The sequence below is a fragment of the Lycium barbarum genome, chromosome 8 (assembly GCF_019175385.1).
Source record: "Lycium barbarum isolate Lr01 chromosome 8, ASM1917538v2, whole genome shotgun sequence".
Classification (NCBI taxonomy): domain Eukaryota; kingdom Viridiplantae; phylum Streptophyta; class Magnoliopsida; order Solanales; family Solanaceae; genus Lycium; species Lycium barbarum.
Window position 1 is genome coordinate 132837284 of NC_083344.1, and position 15305 is coordinate 132852588.

A 15305-nucleotide genomic window follows, 5' to 3' on the forward strand; every position below is an offset into this window, starting at 1 on the left:
TATATTTCCATGCATTGATTAGAAGACAATGAAATGATGCTGTTTAAAGGCCAAAGTTCTCTGATAAAAAGAAAATCTGATCTCTATTCTGTCATTTCTTTATTCTAAATTTGGGTAAAAATAATATATTTCAAATCTAGTAAAACAAATGGATTGTGGTAGAATTTCGAACTTGAACCCATAATGTACCTATCCTGTTTGAAGTTCTTTGATAATGCAAGAGAAGCATATTGAAAGGTTATTTTATACTTCAGCTAGTTGGAGTTACGTGTGTTGACAGTTCTGTTATTAAATGGGATGGTAGCCTCATATACATACTACTACAACAACAACACGTTCCCAGTGAGGGTAGAATGTATGCAGACCTTATCACTACCTTGGGAGGTAGAGATGTTGTTTTCGGTAGACCCTTGACAAAATGGTAGCCTTATATGTGAAAGAAAAAAATATTTTCACATGGAAAAGAAAAAGTATTTTGGGAGTTATTATTTGAACTTTGTTTTCTCATATACCTTGCATATCAAGGATGTTATGAATTATCCAAGTACAGCAATAGTGGGGTTTGTGAATTTGGTTTCATCTAATATTCTATGGACTAGATTCTATTCCTAGCAACACATAGAAAGAGTATTTCGAGCCAAACAGGTCATTATAATTCTAACTTGGTAACTCATAAAGTAGATTCCAACAATCTGAGTTTCAAATATATTCTGATAAACATCATCTTTTGTTGAGTCATTTTGACTTCTTTCGTTTAGTTAGTTTTTTCCATCATACTAGTGACAAATTGAGCAGGTTCTCTACATTGCAATATTGATGAAACATTCACCCAAAAATTCCACAGGGTGTTCTTAAGGAGTGGCGTTTAACTTTTGTCCCCGTTTAAACAATTTGTGCAAATATAGACCCAATGGCAAAACTACTACTACTTATATACAAAGGCGGAGATAGAATTTTGAGTTTATAGGTTTTGCATTTTAAAAAGTGTAGTTTACTGGGCTCTGAATAAATTATTTATACATATTAATAAATTAATTCTTTTAACGGAATTGTAGCTCCCCTACTCATACAATAGTTTGCTTGTTTATGTCAGTGTGTGGGTGTCGTTATTAAATCTTCGAACTTGAAAGTGTATGACAAGTGTTGAATAGAAAAGAATTTAATTAAAGGTATGATCGATTGAACATACAAATTTTGTTGATACGGTAGAATTTGTAAATAATTTTACAATTATATAGATACGATGAAAATAGTACCAAATCTTGTTAGTCAGGCACAATTTATGAACAAATAACACATGTAAAATTGAAACAACAAACCTGAAATGACCCTATTTGTGCAAATCACTCCAGATTGACGGCCTGAGAGGCTAAGTTGGAGTTTTCAATAGTACTGTTTTGGTCAGGGCAATTTGCAGGATTGCCCTTTGCTGGGGTCTTTCGGAAACAGCCGTCCTACCTTAATAGGAGTAAGATCTGCGTACACTCTACCCTCCCTAGACCCCACGTTGTGGGATTTCACTGGGTTGTTGCTATTGTTGTTGTTGTTGTTGCCCTTCGCTGGGGGTCTTTCGGAAACAGCCGTCATACCTTGGTAAGAGTAAGATCTGCGTACACTCTACCTTGCCTAGACCCCACGTTGTGGGATTTCACTGGGTTGTTGTTGTTGTTGTTGCCCTTCGCTGGGGGTGGTCTTTAATTTTTGTCCCTCAAATTGATGGTCTTTAATTTTTTCCCTTCAAATTCCGCCTTAGGCAGAGGACAAAAATTAAAGACCACCAATTTGAGGGATAAAAATTAAAGGGCAATTCTGCGAATTGCCCTTCTTTTGGGGTGGTCTTTAAATTTTGCCCCTCATATTTGAAATCTTTAAATTTTGCCCTTTGGCTAAACCCCATGGGTTCCAGGTTCGAACCCCCACACAGTCAAAATTTTAAAAAAAATCGCAAGGCAGAGTTTAAATTTCGCTATGCCCCCACCGGCATACACTTGTGAAGGAATTACCAAAGTTATGCCAGACCCGGCATACTTATGCCTTATGGGCAGACTTGACATAAGTATGTCGGGTCCGGCATAGCTTTGGTAATTCCTTCACAAGTTTATGCTGGGTCCGGCATAAAAGTTTGCCCATTCAAAGTATGCCCCCACTGGCATAAACTTGTTAAGGAATTACCAAACTTATGCCGGACTCGGCATACTTATGCCTTATGGGCAGACTTGGCATAAGTATGCCAGGTCCGGCCTAACTTTGGTAATTCCTTCACACGTTTATGCCGGTGGGGGCATACTTTTAATGGGCAAACTTTTATAGTATGCCACATAAGGCGGAATTTTTCCTTAAGGCATAACTAAAAGTTTGCCTTATAAGGCAAAGTCTATACCTTAAGAAAAAGTTCTGCCTTATGGGGCATACTTTTGGTTATGCCTTAATTAAAAGTCTGCCCCATAAGGCATAGTTCCTTAAGGAAAAGTTTTGCCCCATAAGGCATAACTAAACTATGCCTTGAGGAAAAGTTATGCCCCCTCCAGCATAACTTTAGTTTTTCCTTAAGGACTTTATGTCGGATCCGGCATACACTCCCTCCAGCCCTGTCTTGCGATTTATTTATTTTTTATGCCTGAGCGGGGGTTCGAACCCAGAACCTTAGGTATTCAAGCGAAGAGCAAAATTTAAAGACCACAAATATGAGGTGTAAAATTTAAAAACCACAAATATGAGGGGTAAAATTTAAAGACCACCCCAAAAGAAGGGCAATCCGTGAAAAAAAAAATGAAAATTAAAGACCACCCCAAATGAAGGGAAATCCGCGCAAAAGAAAGTTTTGGTCAAGTGATAGGCCCATAGGTTCAATACCCTTTGAGTAGCTCAAATATTTAGTTGCTTTTTGCTCATGTGCCGATTTGACCTGTTCCACATTCTACAAATTGAAGTTTAGGATAATTGAAATATGAACTTCTTGATTTCCAAATTCCAACTCCCAATGCGTAGTTGAACAACGTGAATTGTGGGCTAGTCCATCTAACACGCCTTAGTCATAGGCTCATAGCCTAACAAAAGCGACTATAGTTTTGTCATTTTTACATATTGTTTGGTTGGAAGAAAAAGAAAATAATCTTAGGGTAATTTTCACAAAAATAATATAATATTTGGAAGAAAAAATTATCTCCGCATAATTTGTTTAATTGCCAGCATAATTTGAAGGATTGCCCTTCACTGGGGTGGTCTTTAATTTTTGTCCCTCAAATTGGTGGTCTTTAACTTGTTCTCTGCCTTTACAAATTTTGCCTTGAGGGCAAAACTTAAAGACCACCAATTTAAAAGGAAAAAAATTAAAGACCACCCAAAATGAAGGCAATCCGTGCAAAAAACGAAAATTGAACCCTATTTAACTAACTAATTGTTTGTTAGTGGTATTTAACATTCCAACATCAAGTCATTTGAGAATATGTATATTTATTTTATATGAAATAAAATAGAACGCAAAGTAAATCCTATATATATTAGCAAATATATAGGAGTAAAAACATCTAGACAAATCGCTGCAAGATTTATGCACTTAGTGCGAGAATTTAATGCTCGCATATTAGGACAACATGAACCAAATGATCTCTAGCTACTTAGCATATGACATGTGTATTCAAAGACCCGCATTTGGCCATAAAAACTATTCACCTTTTTCGGGATAATTTTTTCATTGTTTGAAGATCAGTATTTGATCATGAAAAATTTCAAATTCAACTTGAAGTTGAATTTCATATTTGAAAAACAGCTTATAACCTATTTTCTTGTATCATCTTCATAATTTTAAATAAAATGCTTTCTTCTTTCATTTGCAAAAAGTATAATAAAAAACATCTCCATCTTCAACTTCAACTTTAAAAATTTCAAATAAGATAGAAAATTATTTGATTTCTATCATCTATGGCCTACTTATACTGATTCAACATAATTCGTTATGAACACTAAGAGCGTGTTTGGCATAGGGCTCGGAGGAAATATTTACTGGTCAACCACCCTTATCTCAATACGTAATATGGACCTTTTAATTTTTTCAACTAAAACAGACACATGCAAACATATCGTTACATATTAACGACGTCAATACTAATAGTCTTAGAGACAAAATTTTATCCTACCTTTTCCAAGACTAAATGAGTTCTTAATTCGATCATGTAAAAATATAAATATATAATAGCAGCGTTTCAATTTCAAACAAAGTGGGATTGCCAGCAACTCAGCATGATCACTCAGAACTTTTTGCCGGTTGTCTTTCAAATGACCCTTTTTTATTTTTTTTTATTTTTTATTTCTCTTGCAATTTATGTACTTTTAGACAACTGTTTGAAGATCACTTTTTAACGAATCTGAGTGAGTGTTAGGCTATTCTACAATTATATAGATATTAAATGACAATCTAATATTTGATTAGTCTCCAAGGACTATATATGCACGATCATTTAAATCGGGACAACATCTGGTGACCTAAAAATAGATATTTGCATCGATCCGCCTATAAATACTCACTGATCAGATGGTTAATTTAAATTCATCTTGAATCAATATTATACAAGTAAAAATAAAGATAAAACATAACAATAAAAAGTACTAAAGCGGTGAAATGATATTTTAAATTTTCGAACCACATGGTCACCTTAAACTTAGCGTGGCACAACGGCGGAGCCAGAACATTTGATAAGGGGTTCAAGAAAAAGAGACTGGATGAAAAAGGGTTAAAAGTGTTGTTATATGGTCACCTTAAACTTAGCGTGGCACAACCAGGGGCGGAGCCAGAACATTTGATAAGGGGTTCAAGAAAAAGGGACTGGATGAAAAAGGGTTAAAAGTGTTGTTATATGGTCACCTTAAACTTAGCGTGGCACAACCAGGGGCGGAGCCAGAACATTTGAGAAGGGGTTCAAGAAAAAGAGACCGGATGAAAAAGGGTTAATAAAAGTGTTGTTATAGAGAATCGAATCCACAACCATGGGCTCAATAATAGGCATCTCAGCCGTTGAGCTGAGTTCTCCAATATGTTAAGAGGATGCAACATTAATATTTATACATGAATAAAAAAATTGACCCCTTATATATAGTGCAATTTTCCGACGAAGGGAGTTCGATTGACACCCCTTGCACCCCTATAATTCCGCCCCTGGGCACAACACAGTTTTTACAACTTTTATTACAATGTCGACTTTTGAATGGCCAAATGTATGTCATTAGATGAAAGATTTGGATCTGCGTTCTTAAGGGACCGCAGCATTAAATGACCCATTACGTGATAACGTGACAAACGTTCACCCATTAGGCCTGCGACTTTCTTGGAAAAATTATTCAACGTACGTGATAACGTGACAAACGTTCAGACTTTATTTATAATACAAAACTATAATTTCAAAAAATTACGTAACGTAATTATATTCTCGGTTTTATAGCAAATACATAGTATACGCGCGTAATTATGTGCCCTGATACAATTTTTTCACGCAATTTTAGCTTATCCAGCGCAACTGTATGCCTTGATATGGTATGCTCTAATGTAGCTGATACTCGCGATTATGCACTGATATAGCTTTGAACTTTAGCTACTATATGCTAAACAGTAACAACGTTTCATAAATACGCAAATTATAACTACGTTTCGTAATTACGCTCTAAACTATAACTATTTATGAAATTTTCTCCCTTTTTTTAATAACAAAAGTCCACCTTGCTGGTAGGGGTTAGGGATCTTTTTTTTGCACAAATTTCCCTTCAAAGGCACTGGTGTTTAATTTTTGCTAGTCGCCTAAAAATCCATGGGTTCAGGGTTCGAACCTCCGCTAAGTCAAAATTTTTTAAAAAATTCGCAAGGTAGAGTTTGTTTTATGCTTGAAGGCAAATTCTGCCTTGTGAATTCAAAGTTTGCCTTGTGATTTTTTTTAATTTTTTATTGAGCGGGGGTTCGAACCCAAAACCCCCGAAGTTTTAGGCGAAAGACAAAAATTAAAGAACAACAATTTGAGGGGGGAAAATTAAAGACCATCCCCGAATAAGTTAGCATTCAGGCATAAGGCAAACTCTACCTTGCGATTCCAAAGTCTGCCTTGCAATTTTTTTAAAATTTTTAATTAAGCGGAGATTCAAATTCGAAACTCATGAATTTTTAGGTGAAGTCCAGAAATTAAAGACCAACAATTTTAGAGACAAAAAGGCCAATCGTGCAAATTGCCCGTTATAGCCCTATTAAGCTCGCAACTTGGTTGCCCATTTACACATTGGGCCAACTTCTAAACCTCATTCTCTTCGAGTCATTAATGTCGCCATAAAGATTGAGTTCTAGAAAAGTCAACTATATCAGTTCTATTTTATTTTTTACCACGTCAGAAATGCAATTTTTTTTTTCATTGTGAAGCTTTAAATTTAATCAACAACAACAATAAGTTTCTCATAGAAGAATTTTATATCATACAAACTAACCATTTATCACAAAAAATTAAATAATATATCAACAATTATATATTATCACTGTAAGATGAATTTTGAAAAGGGATAACATCAAATTTAATATTGCAGTTATTTATTGGTGAATTCTGAATTTGGCCTTTGTGTTGTCTGACAAAGCATATTTATCATTCAATTCACTTGAATGTGTATTTTGGGTCCTTTTATGTAGGAAGTATGTTATATTTAAACTATTTTTAGAAGTATATTCCCTAGACATCACTTGTGGGATTGCACTGGGTATGTTGTTATTGTTTTTATTTTTAGAAGTATATTACGTCTAATATGGAGTAACAATACAGACTTAACATAACACATGAGTAATTAAGCGGTGAAACGATTAACAATTATGTTAAATGTGTGAATATTCATGAGCAAAGGAAGAAAAAAGTCTGCATTTCAATTAATTTAAGGTTAAGTATGTATGCTTATTCAGATATTACAATAACTAAAATGGAATTTAGCCAATAACCGAAGGATCTAAAGTATTTTACCCTTTTAATAATGAAGCTCATATAGTACATATTTTATTTATGTTCTTTTAAACACGAGAACTTATTTTTACTATTTATAGTAAGAACGCGGAGACGCCATGAGCCAGAGCTACCCAGCTTGATCACACTAGCTATCTTTACTCAAATTAGATAGTTGACCATTCAAAGGTTGAAAATTATATAAAAGCCATAAATTTGTTATGTCATGCTTATATCAAGGTGACTATATCTAGTTTGAAAGCTAACATTACTTCCAAAAATGTCCGAATACTTCTTACTTTCTCTTAATACGTCTACTACAATTATAATTATGCCACAATCCCGAGTCAATTAGAATTCAATAGATAAACTATAAATGAGCATGTCGCTCACCATTTAAGCTCATCCCAGTCCATACTACATAAATTATTTGGATCCCCTTAAACACATTGCTCTAGATTTTTTGGGTTTCTCATTTGGTGTTGCATTAGAGCTTCAACTAATTTGAATTTACGTATAAGGTCCATTAAAGAGGGAAACGCTCCCTATCAAAATTTTCCAAAATTTATACTTAAGTCCTTTAGCATCCTACCACAAATCTGAAATGTCATCATGCATCTAATGCAGCAACAAGTTAACCATAGTAGTAGCTGAATCACATTAGTCGGTTTAGTTGAATATTTTGGCTCAGAATTTATTGTAAAAATCAGTTGACTATTTCTTTCTCTGAGTTCAACAAATTAAAGATCTTTCGCATTAATAACAAGCTAGGCCTTAGCTTCAACCTATTGAAAATACTCAGTCATTCGATACGAAAGAGAATAAATGTCCAAAACAAGAGTTCGTATAACTAGAATTTGAATGCATTGTAATCTAGCTAGAAAATATCATTTAGTATAACATATATATTAACACAATTAAAATTATGTATAATAAGTGTTTTTTCCAGCTAATTTTTAGCATCTGCAGGGTAGGGTAAAAGTTTTTCTTAAAAAAATTATATTCTTACTGACTTCGGTTGAATGAAATAACGTATAATATGCAACCGTTTTCGGCGTTACCAAGGTGTTCAAATTTTAAAATCTAACAGTGGTGCTTTTAAATATTTTATATGACTCCATGAGTTAATTAAACAATCACCCTCTGTCTTTAAAAAAAAAAAAAAAGATTATTTCAGAAAAAGGAGTTGCCATTTTTGTAGATAGACAGGCATAATTATAACTGTCAAACAATTGAAGAATCCACTTGGTCATGCCGCAAGTTATGATTTATTAATTTGTCAACTGAATTTATGAATCAATGAAATGAGGCAATCCTTAGATAAGGTCAATATGCAATAATCAACAAAGAGTTTCATATATGAACTACTATTTCTCTCTTCATAAGTTGATCACAAACAGTTGGAGCTAGGTGCGCAAAGAGAGTTATCCGAATTTCATCGAACAATTACATTATACATACAAAATTAAAATAATTTTTTACATATATAATATAGTGGCGGAGCCAGGATTTTCGCTGAGGGGTTCAAAATATAAAAAGTAAACATACGAAAAAGCCTAGGGGGGGGGGGGGGGGGGGGGGGGTGTTCAACATCTACTATATATACATAAAAAATAATTTTAACCTTGTAAAAACAATATTTTTTTCCGCCGAGGGGGTTCGGATGAACACCCTCGGCCTAGTGTGGCTCCGCCACTGATATAATAGACGATGAGTTTTCTTGATTTATTCGTCTGTTTGCTTCATCATATTTTATTTTCTTATGAAAATTATGGTTGTGTCACAAATCATGACAGCCATATGAATATGATTTGATCATATGAGTTTTGATATCATTACTGGTTCTTTTACAACAATAATCAAATTCTTCAACCACATATGCTCGAAATTCAGACAAAAATGATAAAACTTCAGTTATATATGTTTGAATTTCAGATATATTATAAGTTCAGACCCCGCATATTCAAAGTTGTTCAGGGGTGACAAGATTTGTTAGTTTTTATATGACTTAAAAGGCAGTTTCCAAATTTGGTATTTCGTGTACTTCGGCCGTTTAACGATATGACTTAATGGGTTAAGAGTGAATACTCAACTGAGTCAACAGTGGCCAAAAAGATAGGATATGTGCATCAATCACTATCATTTCTTTAAGGCACAATATATAAATAAGTCCTTTAATTTGATGCGAGTTGATAACTATGATCTTAAGCTTTGCTAGTGCACAAGTAGGCACTTAAACTTGCCAAAAGTTGAACATATAAACACATATGCTGACGTGACGCTAATGTGGCAGTGACATAACACTGAACAAAATTATGTGACACGTCAGCATTTGTGTTTACATGTTTTTTTGGCAAGTTTAAATGCCTATTTGTGCACTATAAATGTTTAAGGTCATAGTTATCAGCTCGCGTCAAGTTAAAGGGCTTGTTTATGTGTTTTGCCTTTCTTTAATCAAATACTGGTTCGAATAATATTCAAAATTAGCGTGATTAAAGTCCTTTAACTGTATAAGCACTACAATTCCACAGGAAAAGTCTTTTCTTTGTTCCAGTCAATAGGAGATAGACTTGGACCCCATAGCACACGCTTTTTTTTTAATTAAAAATAATAAAAAAAAATGGGTAGCTAATCCCAATATGGAAGCAATACAATAATTAATATAATAGTCAAAGTATATTTAATTACTCGAAGAGATCACGCTGCATTTGTTTATCATACCTTGGTTAATATTTTATGATACTATGTTAAGAGGAAGTTCCAATCATATTAAAGTACATATATAGATTTCAGCACCAAAAAAAGTACTAGTACATATATAACTTGACTGAACTTTTTTAAACGGAGATCTAACAAGATCACAAACTCGAATAGTATATACTTATGGCCTACAGAATATTTTCACTACTAGTGCAATTAAGGGGGTTTATGGAAAATTATCATTCTATTTTCCAGTTTACTATATAAAACTTGTTATGCAAATTTACCCATTGTTGTAGGCTAATTTTACACAAATAGCCGGACGGATTCATTGTTTTCTTAGCCGGTATATGTAAATCATACACGGTTATGCACATATTTTACATGAATTATATTTATTAAACATCCCCTAGCTATTTACCACGATCTGTGTACCTACGTATAGAAAGCCTCCCATAAGTGAGATTGTAATATATAGGTTAAGTTACTTGTTACAATAAACAAACCTGATGTGATAGCATAAATTTTGTTTACACAAAGCGTGTATATATCTTAATCTAAAAAGAAATCCAGTAAACTACGACTTTTTCTTCTTAGAGGGAATGAAAAAATAGTATTTAAAGGGGCCATAACCTGTCTTATTTCATCACACAAACATTAATTTTCATAATGGCTCTTCCTTTAGCACTCTCCATATCTATATTTCTCATATTCTTATGTTACAAACTCTACCACCGGCTCACGGCCAAGCTGCCGCCAGGGCCATGGCCGTGGCCGGTAATCGGAAACCTCTTCGACATATCGCCGGTGAGGTTCCGGTTCTTTGCTGAATGGGCCCAAATTTATGGGCCCATCTTTTCCTTTTACGTCGGGTCACAGCTAAATGTGTTGGTGAATAATGCGGAACTTGCAAAAGAAGTTCTTAAAGATAATGACCAAAATTTGGCCAACAGGTTTAGAACTAAGCCTCTTGAAAATGTAAGTAAAAATGGGACTGATTTGATTTGGGCTGATTATGGGCCTCATTATGCGAAAGTAAGAAAGCTTTGTAATCTTGAACTTTTTACTCCAAAAAGACTTGAAGCGCTTAGACCCATTAGAGAAGATGAAGTTACTGCCATGGTTGAGAACATTTTCAGAGACTCTAATAAGCCTTGTAAGTTTGCTTTTCACTTTTACTCTTTACTGTTTATGTTTTTGAGGGTAAATATTGCGGGCTTTCTCATTGATTACTTCCTGTTCAACGGATATTCTAATTGGACATTGCTATTTAATTTGTACCCACTATCAAATTCTTTTGAATGACTGTATTTCTGAACAACTTCACATTTGCGACGACAAAAGCCAATTTCAGACATTTTTGTCTGAAATTGCATATGAATATATGAAGTTCACACTTTCTACCTGAAGTAGAGGTAGGGTTTAACTTCAAATAAAGATGTACGAAGTTTTAGCAAAAATAACTGAATTACTCCCTCCATTCACTTTAACTTGTTCACTTTTGACCATGCACACCCCTTAAGAAATAATAAATGAAGTGCATAATTTACTAATGTACCCATATTAATTGATGCATATATTCATTGTATTTGAAAATTGATTTGAAGTGAGTATTTAATACTATGGGTAAAAAAAATAAAATGTCTTGTGTTGATAAGCTAAAACTGACAAGTATAATTGAAAATCTATTTTTAGAATACTGAACAAGTAAAAATGAACAGAGAAAGTATATTCAATCATATTTTGTTGAAGTTCAAGCAAAAATGCACGAGTTTCAACCACATATGCTCGAAATTCAGACAAAAATGACAAAACTTCAGTTATATATATCTGAATTTCAGATATATTAAAGTTCAGACACCGCATATTCAAAGTTGTTCAGGGGTGAAAAAATTTGTTAATTTTTATTTGACTTAAAAGGCAGTTTCCAAATTTGGTATTTCGTGTACTTCGGCCGTTTAACGATATGACTTAATGGGTTAAGAGTGAATACTCAACTGAGTCAACAGTGGCCAAAAAGATAGGAGATGTGCATCAATCACTATCATTTCTTTAATCAAATACTGGTTCGAATAATATTCAAAATTAGCGTAATTAAGGTCCTTTAACTGTATAAGCACTACAATTCCAAAGGAAAAGTCTTCTGTTTGTTCCAGTCAATAGGAGATAGACTTGGACCCCATAGCACACGCTTTTTTTAATTAAAAAAAATAAAAAATTGGTAGCTAATCCCAATATGGAAGCAATACAATAATGAATATAATAGTCAAAGTATATTTAATTACTCGAAGGGATCACACTGCATTTGTTTATCATACCTTGGTTAATATTTTATGATACTATGTTTAGAAAGAGGAAGTTCCAATCATATTAAAGTACATATATAGCTTTCAGCACCAAAAAAAGTACTAGTACATATATAACTTGACTGAACTTTTTTAAACGCAGATCTAACAAGATCACAAACTCGAATAGTATATACTTAAGGCCTACAGAATATTTTCACTACTAGTGCAATTAAGGGGGTTTATAGCAAATTATCATTATATTTTCCAGTTTACCATTTTAAACTTGTTATGCAAATTTACCTATTGTTATAGGCCAATTTTACACAAATAGCCGACGGATTCATTGTTTTCTTACCCGGGATAGGTAGATCATCACTATTATGCACGTATTTTACATGAACTATATATTTTATACATCCCCTAGCTATAACATTGTGCTGGAATGTAGTCTAGAGTTTAAATCTTGAATTCGTCTTTGTATATATGTGCAGGCAATGTCAGTAAAATCTTGATGCTAAGGAGCTACTTGGGATCAGTAGCATTCAACAACATAACAAGACTAACATTTGGTAAGAGATTTATGAATTCACAAGGTGAAGTTGAAGAGCAAGGTGAAGAGCTCAAAGCCATTGTAACCAATGGGATTAAAATTGGAGGAAAGTTTAATTTGGGAGAATTTGTGCCATGGCTACGTTGGGTTTTTAAAGATGATAATAATGCTCTTGAGGCACAAGACAGGCGTTTGGATAAATTTACAAGAATTATAATGGAAGAACACACACTTGCTAGGAAGAAAACTGGGGAAACCAAACAACACTTTGTTGATGCTTTGCTTACCCTTCAGAAGGAGTATGATCTTAGTGATGACACTGTTATTGGCCTTCTTTGGGTACGTATACTAATGATTTTTTATATTAGATTTTAATAGAGTTTAATTTCTACATATTGACAGTCTAAAAAGTTATTTGTGCTTTCAAAATGACCTATGAAGATAACTATAAGTAAATGTCTAGAATAAGTGAAACTAATAACCTCAATTACATGTAAGGCAGATAACATGTTATGACGTGTTAAATTTTTTTGATATAGTATAAATAGTATCTACACCGTAAGTTGAACAAAGTCCATATTAATATATTAGCAAGGATCCAGTTAATCCCAAAGACAGATAAAAAATTTAAACTTTATGAGTTCTAGTTCGTGATGCTATATACTATTTTTTAATGTAGTGAATTTTTAAGACATATATGAAGTACGAGTCGCTGCTATTGTGGTTATAGCTATTGTGGATGATCCAATCTCAAACTTGACCCTCTACATCTGCTCCTATCTGATTTGAGCATCGACACAGCACATCTTTTACTTATAAAAAATATATATGCGCATTTCACCTTCACTTTCTATAAATAAGTGATGAGAAAGTGAAGTGTTTTTGTTTTCGCATAGGTTTCAATTTTCTATATAACCATAAAATAAATAAATAATATCATTTCAAGTTGATCTTTGTATTACCATTACAAGATCAAATCATTAATTTATTATCAATTATAATTTTTGTAGGATATGATAACAGCAGGGATGGACACAGTAGCCATTACTGTTGAATGGGCTATGGCAGAATTGGTAAAGAATCCAAGAGTTCAACAAAAGGTCCAAGAGGAGCTAGACCAGGTTATTGGGTCGGATCGGATTGTAAATGAAAAGGATATCTCCAAACTCTCCTATCTACAATATGTAGTCAAAGAATCGCTAAGGTTGCACCCTCCAACTCCCCTAATGCTGCCTCACATGGCCGGTGAGTTCAGAGACAAAATTAGAATTTTAATTTGATGAGTTCGGGCTTAAGAGTTTTTACTAGAATAACATTACATTGTTGAATTTATGGGTTCAAAATGTAATACTTTTTGAAATTGTAGTGTCGACTTAAGCAAATATCCCCCTTTTAGGTGCTCATTTAGATTTTGTCCCTATCTTAAAAATTATGCAAATATAGTCATTACAAAAATTAACTTTCTGAACATAATTATACTCAAATCTAATGTTTACTCATATATTTCACAACCTTATAGGTAAAACATTAGAAATTGTCGTCTAACGTTTGTTATACCTTACAAAATTTTAGACTGTAGTTTAGCATTTTCTAGTAAGATTTTCAGTTTGGTCAAAGAGATCTTTAGGTCGTGGTCTTAAAAATCTTTAAGTTGCCAGAGAATTAAAAAGAGGGTCATTTACTAAACAGTTGTCCCCAAAAAGGCAATAACTAATTAACTTTTTTTTTTTTTTTGAAAACTAGCTACATGTTGTGATTTTCACATATATATATCTATAATTCGCGTTGAAATGCTGAGTTCAGTTAAACCCGTTTCTTACATGCTCTATCTGTCATTGCAGGTAACAATGCTAAAGTGGGTGGTTACAACATTCCAAAAGGTTCAATTGTACATGTTAATGTATGGGCCTTAGGTCGTGATCCTAGAACTTGGAAAGACCCTTTACAATTTTGGCCAGAAAGATTCATGAAAGAGGATGTTGACATGAAGGGGCATGACTATAGGTTATTACCATTCGGTTCTGGTAGACGTACATGTCCAGGGACGAACCTTGCCATTAATTTGGTCACGTCTATGTTAGCCCATTTGTTGCACCATTTTGTTTGGTCATTGCCTTCAGGTGTTGAGGTTCAAGATGTTGATATGATGGAGAGTCCTGGTACTGTCACTTACATGCAAACCCCATTACATGCTGTTCCTACTCCTCGGTTGCCTCTACACTTGTACACACATGTTGAATGAACATGTAACATCATTTATTTATTTTAAAATTTTACTATTACACACATATCGAATCAACAGGACGATTAGATCCAAAACTCACACAACCTTCTATTAATACCACTAGATTGTAAGTCTGGGTGGTAATATGTAACATCTTTTTTTTTTTTTTTTTTTTGGATTGTTGTGGTTTTCGGTTAATTAAGTGTGTTTTACTGTCAAGTCTTATGACGTTGTAACATCTTTCTGAAATAAAATGTATCCATTAATTTTTTTAATTTTGAAGTACTAGAGAAGTTTCAATATGTCCCCGATATATTTTATTATTTTGTATAATAATCTAATTGAACTTGAAAACATTTTTTCTTTTAACAATGTACCTTAAGTTTAGCCTGTTCCAATGTTCCACATGGGCAAACTAACAAAAGAAATAAAAAGAGATGTTTACTTAATAGCTGACCTTGAAAAGTGAAAAGAGACGAAAATTTCTCAATGTAAACTCATTTCGAACCAATATATATAAGTAAATAATAAAGATTAAAATAGCCATAGAATTACTAGAACATGTAAAATAACATCTTACATTTTCA

General features: G+C 33.5%; 1 protein-coding gene across 1 annotated transcript; it reads left to right on the forward strand.

The window, feature by feature from the left end:
- The first annotated feature begins 10290 nt into the window (after positions 1–10290).
- Positions 10291–14993, forward strand: LOC132607583 (cytochrome P450 98A3-like). Its single transcript, XM_060321613.1, has 4 exons — positions 10291–10812; positions 12436–12833; positions 13505–13739; positions 14336–14993. Exons 1-4 carry the CDS (start codon positions 10326–10328, stop codon positions 14734–14736), a joined length of 1521 nt encoding a protein of 506 aa, XP_060177596.1. The 5' UTR covers positions 10291–10325; the 3' UTR covers positions 14737–14993.
- The last annotated feature ends 312 nt before the right edge of the window (positions 14994–15305 follow it).